The sequence below is a fragment of the Cynoglossus semilaevis genome, chromosome W (genome assembly GCF_000523025.1).
Source record: "Cynoglossus semilaevis isolate Cse_v1.0 chromosome W, Cse_v1.0, whole genome shotgun sequence".
NCBI lineage: Eukaryota > Metazoa > Chordata > Actinopteri > Pleuronectiformes > Cynoglossidae > Cynoglossus > Cynoglossus semilaevis.
This window is the reverse complement of record NC_024327.1, coordinates 3,186,301-3,193,020: the sequence shown is the minus strand read 5'-3', so window position 1 is coordinate 3,193,020 and position 6,720 is coordinate 3,186,301. Positions and strand designations below refer to the sequence as shown.

The window sequence follows — 6,720 nt, the reverse complement described above, 5'->3', positions numbered from 1 at the left end:
GTCCACTTCCCTTGTGATAACCCCCCACTGAGCAACAAAAGGTTCTTCCAACACTGCTGAATCATGGAACAAGAGTGCCACATAGTGGCGACTGCAGGCATCACATGATAACAAGAACAATAATATGATTGGCCACAAGAGGCCTAGCCTCTCTCTTCCATTGGCCTACAAGATTTAAACACACGCCCGGGAAGCCGAAACCACTCCCCAAAAATACGTATAAAAAGCGTAAACCACTGATGACAGAAAGAGAAATATTTTAAAGTACTGTATAACTTTGTTGTATGTTCCTTGAATATTTCCCCGGTTGTTATTTTGCTTTATCATTGGACCTGTTTTGCTTGACGTTTGTCAATAAAACAAATCGACCTTCTACCGGCTGCTTCCACTCCTTGCCTGAAGACACCTCACACAGCAAGAATCTTTCAATACCCACTGTCTGTGTGTCTGTGTGTGTGTGTGTGTATTTTATTATTATTTTAAAGCCAATTGCTGTGATTCCCATTCTCCAAGCTGGAAAGACCAGATATAAAAATTATTTTGATGTAAAAAAAGCTGGGAATTTTGGATGGGGGGGGTTCTATTTTGCCTCATAACTTCACTAGAATCAACCATATAGCATTATGAGTACCACATGAAAGCTGATAAAATTTCCTTTAAGGTGATACCCAATACATTAGCAATCCTGACAATTATCGTTGTCTTTGAAGCAAAAATGTGTAGAATTTTGGAGGGACAGTGTTGGAAGAATTTAATTTATTATCATTGCTTCATGCTGTACTGTCGCTTTAAGAAACTGTTTGCTTCTCATATTATAATCTAGTGTGCTCAAGACTGAGAAGAAATTACCAGACACAGTCACACCCCCATACACACCCACCTTCTTACTCCATACCCATTCATATACTCACACACGATCACATGATATGTAATCTGATACTTTTATAAACTCAATAAAAGTGCAGAGGAAGGGTGTGGCTACTCGGAGTTGATGAGGAAGCTGCCAGAAGAGTAAGCTGCACTCTCCCCTAGCAAGTAAAAAAATCAAGACGTCTTTTGTGTTGTTACTTTGTCGTCATATATGTTAGAATAAACCTGACAACCAGGTCAAACTATACACCATAGAACCTCATAAAACTTTACTGATTCAACAAAGATTAAGTGCAGTAATGGACTGAAGCTATTTTGAATTAACATTCATTATCAACAATAGGACACTCAGGGAAAGCAAGGTCTGGCACAAATGTTGTTGAGATGAGCCTCTGTTTTGGCCAATCAGGGCTTCGTCAGTTTCCTAACATTTATATTAGGACGAGTACAAGTCATGGCATTTTGACCAATCATATTGTGTGGAATTTTGTATTATTTGTTAACATTAGCAAAAGTTTATTTCACACAGTCAAAAATTTAAAACAACCATTGATGTTTCCTGTTTATTTTGTGTTGTCATAACATACTGGCTCTTATGATACTGACAGAATAATGGCATCTGGAAGAGTTTTCCATAGTGGCAAAGTCACAGTCATTACTGCTGAGGAACCAGGTGAAAAACAAAGACAAGTTGCCACACCATCTACAAGGTCCTCTACTGAAGTATATTTAGTTGGTCATCCTTCACCTGGTGTTTCAAGTGGTTCAAAGCTCCCAACCAATTGGCATCCCTTTCTGGAATATGTCAAGGATACTGACATACAGACTACTGTCTTCTTCTTTTTCTTTCGGCTTTGTCCCTTTTTTTCCAGGGGTTGCCACAGCAAATCATTGATTTCCATCTCTCCCTGTTCTCTGTATCTTCTACTCTGGCTCCAAGTATCTGCATGTCCTCCATCACTGCATCCATATATCTCCTCTTTGGTCTTCCTCTCTTTCTCCTACCTGGTAGCTCCATCTCTAACATTCTTCTACCAATGTATCCACTGTCCCTCCTCTGCACATGTCCAAACCATCTCAATCTGGCTTCTCTAGCTTTTTCTCCAAACCTTCCTGTCTGTGTTGTCCCTCTAATGACCTCATTCCTGACCCTGTCCATTCTTGTCACTCCTAAAGAGAATCTTAGCATCTTTAACTCTGCCACCTCCAGCTCCTCCTCCTGTCTTCTGCCTATTGCTACTGTCTCTAAACCATACATCATGGCTGGTCTCACCACTGTCCTGTAAACCTTTCCCTTCACCTTAGCTGACACTCTTCTGCCACCGATCACTCCTGACACTTTTCTCCAGCTGTTCCATCCTGCCTGTACTCTATTCTTCACCTCTCTTCCACAGTCTCCGCTGCTCTGAACAGTTGATCCTAAGTACCTAAACTCCTGCACCTTCACCACCTCTGCTCCTTGTAGCCTCACTATTTCACTGTTCTGCCTTTCGTTTACACACATGTACTCTGTCTTGCTGCGACTGACCTTCATTCCTCTTCTTTCTAGTGCAAACCTCCACCTCTCTAGGTTCTCTTCTAGCTGCTGCCTACTCTCACTACAGATCACAATGTCATCTGCAAACATCATAGTCCATGGGGACTCCTGTCTGACCTCATCTGTCAATCTGTCCATCACCACAGCAAACAAGAAGGGGCTCAGGGCCGATCCTTGATGTAGTCCCACCTCCACTTTGAAGTCTTCTGTCCTCCCAACAGCGCACCTCACTACTGTTGTACTATTCTCATACATGTCCTGCACCAAACTAACATACTTCTCTGCCACTCCTGACTTCCTCATACAAAACCACAATTCCTCCCTTGGCACTTTGTCATATGCCTTTTCTAGATCTACAAATACACAATGCAGCTCCTTCTGACCTTCCCTGTACTTCTCCATCAACATCCTCAAGGCAAATATTGCATCTGTGGTACTCTTCCTAGGCATGAAACCATACTGTTGTTCACAAATCTCCACTTCCTGCCTCAACCTAGCTTCAACTACTCGTTCCCAAATCTTCATTGTATGGCTCATCAACTTTATCCCTCTGTAGTTGTTACAACTCTGTGCATCACCCTTCTTATGAATTGGCACCAGAACACTTTTTCTCCACTCATCAGGCATCTTGCCAGTCTCTAAAATTCTGTTAAACAAACCAGTCAGGAAATTTACTGCCACTTCTCCTAAACACTTCCATACTTCCACTGGTATGTCATCAGGACCAACTGACTTTCCACTCTTCATCCTCTTCAGGGCTTTTCTAACTTCATCCTTTCTAACCTGATCTACCTTCTTCCTACTAGTCTCTGGCTCCTCGTTTCTACTTTCCCTTTCATTTTCCTCATTTAACAACTCCTCAAAGTATTCCTTCCATCTTCTCAGCACACTTTCCTCACTTGTGATCACATTCCCCTCTCTGTCCTTAATCAACCTCACCTGCTGCACATCCTTCCCAGCTTGATTTCTCTGTCTCGCCAATCTATACAACTCCTTTTCTCCTTCCTTTGTTTCCAAACTCTCATACAACTCCTCATATGCCTTTTGTTTGGCCTTGGCCACTTCCCTCTTCACCTCCCTTGTCCTCTCTTTGTACTCCAGTCTGTTCTCTTCTGTTCTGTCACTGTCCCATCTCTTCTTCGCTAATCTCTTTCTCTGCACACTCTCCTGGATCTCATCATTCCACCACCAGGTCTCTTTGTCCTCCTTTCTCTGCCCAGAGGACATACCTAGCACCTTCCTACCCGTCTCCCTAATCACTGCAGCTGTAGTCTCCCAATCATCTGGGAATCTGTGTGGACCTGCATCCACTCTTGTAAGTCACCCTATGTTCCTCTTTCTTTTGGAAATATGTGTTTACCACAGCCATTTCCATTCTCTGCAGATTTGACTTCAGATTTACTGACAGGTAATTACAAACAAATGGAAAGATTATACTAACAAATATCCTTAAAATATGAAACAACACTTATAGATAAGTCACCTCCTATTTTACATTATGATACATACTTTCCTACACATCAACACAAGTTAAAGAAATGTAACACATCAACTGTATGTATGATGTACTTGAACATACCTCCATTGACAACCCTCTGGTCGGCCCCAGAATTGGAGCTGTAGTCATGAGGACCGGGTCGAGGAGTCCAAGGTCCAACTGAGCTTTGAGACAGACGAGGAAAATTCTGACGTCCAGGCCCCCATGACATTCCCTCCCTGTTTCTCTGACCTGGAGAAAAGTATTCTCTGCAAATGCATAGATGAACAGAACAACAAAGGCAGAGGTTGAAGGCAACTATATCAAGGCAGAGGCTATAAATTAACTCATCTATCAGAAGGAGTGAGTATTTGTTCTGAGACAGCTGCTTTCATCGTGAGAACTTAAAGCCTTTGCTGCTCATGCCAATCAGCAACATCAATTGAAGTTCATTTCATTAACACATGACAATGGAATGTAGAGAAGTTAGGAGAGAAACAGTTGATAATTGTGTGATGTAGAAATTGTATCATTTATACGCATAACTGAATCAAACTTGTGCAATGAAGATACACATAATTATAATATATAGTACACTATAGTACACTATAGTGTTCTGACGCATCATCATCACGCATCATGCAAGTGTGCGTAGGCAGGAAGCCAAGTACGTTTCGTTTGTACATCCCAATCTACGTGGAATTGAGCGCACATGTGGGATTTCCATACCACACCCTTACATACATATGCAAATATATTTAAATGAACGATCTGCAGGCGAATTCACCATAAGGACATGAAAAAATCATTATACTAAAACCGAACTATAGGTCCTGCGAGGTGTGTTATTTGGTCACTTGTCCAACGGTGTAAATATGAAAAGAAAAACGCTTGTGTGCGTGTGAGGCCGTAAACACTTTTGGTTGGGGCACTGCATACACATAAAGGCAAAACAGAAATGGTCCAAGATGAAGGTGGACGTGAAGTGCACAGTGTCTGCCCCGGTCATCCTGTCACTATGAATGAATTATGTGTTGAACACCAAGCCACAATGTTATGAGCTGCATTTGTGCATCACATAACATTCCGATGAACAGAAAACAAATTGGTCTTGCGATGGTTGTGTGTGTTCAGTCAATAACTCCCATTACTTTAGGGAAACTGCACTTCCATGTTGACTGTTCAACAGCATTGTATGGGACTTTGTTGGACATCGACATTCGGATGATTCCATCCCACACAGTTGGCATGGCTTGGCTCAGCGTTGACTGAGACACTCAGGAACAATCAGCTCAACTGTTGCCAGGCACCACAGCATGGTCAGCACCGGTGTGGGCACCGACAAACCATGCCGTGTAGCGCTCTAGGGCCGGCCGCAGCTCTGCGCACAGGTCCAGTTACACTGGCCTTGGTAAACGAAACCACTTCACCAGCCAATAACCACCATCCTCCAGTAAATCCTTGCGTTCCCTAAATACACGCTCCCGTCTTATTGCGAAATGTTCTAATAACACTACCGCTGCAACTGTTAATAACATTTCTTCAACACTTGTGGCATTCATTCACGTCCACCCATATAACTGCAAACACGTTTGTGAGTTAATCGTTCATAAGTGTGTCTCTGATGTGCACTTCACTCTGATGACTACTTGTTTTTTTTTTTACATTATTAGGAGTTTCCCAGCATCAGCACTAAGGGTCGCCAAAGGCTGACAGCTGTAGAACCATGCATAGGGCAGCTCTGGAGCTGTCGTGAGGACCGCACATTTCTACAATCATTTCAATTTTGAGACGTCTGGACGTAAGCGTAGAAAAGGGCGTAAGCAAAATTTTTGTGCTTGCGCATCTTTGTTACATCAGGCCCCAGGTCTCACCTGCTACTCAGTGTGTGAGTCTCCCTTTCCCCTCGAACCACAGCAGTATATTTATCCTCCTCTGACCTCTCGTCATTCTCCAGGGCAGCACGTGCCTTGTACGCAGCACTGGCCTCAATCTCCTCTGCAAGCTGGGCAGCGCGCGCCTCCCTCTTGAGGAACTCCTCAGAGTTGTCTCGCTCCAGAGGGACCCTGGGAAAGAAGTTCAGAGTAAGACAATAGTCTGCATGGTAAATGTTAAGGTAAAAATATACTGTATATTACTAACTCTGTCTTATTCTTCTTCCTTCGGCTTGTCCCTTTTTCAGGAGTTGCCACAGCGAATCATTGTTTTCCATTTTACCCTGTTCTCTGCATCTTCTACTCTGACTCCAGCTATCTGCATGTTCTCCCTCACTGCATCCATAAATCTCCTCTTTGGCCTTCCTCTTTTTCTCCTACCTGGTAGCTCCATCTCTAGCATTCTTCTACCAATGTATCCACTGCCCCTCCTCCACATATGTCCAAACCATCTCAATCTGGCTTCTCTAGCTTTTTCGCACAACCTGATTCTTCCTGATCCTGTCCATCCTTGTCACTCCTAAAGAGAAACTTAGCATCTTTAACTTCACCTCCAGCTCCGCCTCCTGTCTTCTGCCTATTGCTAGTGTCTCTAAATCATATATCATGGCTGGTCTCACATCCGTCCTTTAAACCTTTCCCTTCACCTTAGCTGACACTCTTCTATCACAGATCACTCCTGACAATTTTCTCCAGCTGTTCCATCCTGCCTGCACTCTATTCTTAACCTCTCTTCCAGTCTCTGCTGCTCTGAACAGTTGATCCTAAGTACTTAAACTCCTGCACCTTCACCACCTCTGCTCCAAGTAACCTCACTATTTCACTGTTCTCCCTTTCGTTTACACACATGTACTGTCTTGCTACGACTGACCTCCATTCCTCTTCTTTCTAGTGCAAACCTC

General features: G+C 43.2%; 1 protein-coding gene across 6 annotated transcripts in view; it reads right to left on the bottom strand.

Annotated features, from left to right (window-relative positions):
• Positions 1–6,720, bottom strand: part of LOC103396965 (ataxin-2-like) — a 52,378-nt gene that overhangs the window by 34,053 nt on the left and 11,605 nt on the right. For all 6 annotated transcript variants that reach the window (XM_008335209.3, XM_025052719.1, XM_008335211.3 and 3 more), the window contains 2 exons: positions 5,759–5,950; positions 3,987–4,153 (listed from right to left, as the gene is read on the bottom strand). In XM_008335209.3, coding sequence (XP_008333431.1) covers positions 3,987–4,153; positions 5,759–5,950 — 359 coding nt within the window. The remainder of the gene's footprint in view (positions 1–3,986; positions 4,154–5,758; positions 5,951–6,720) is intronic.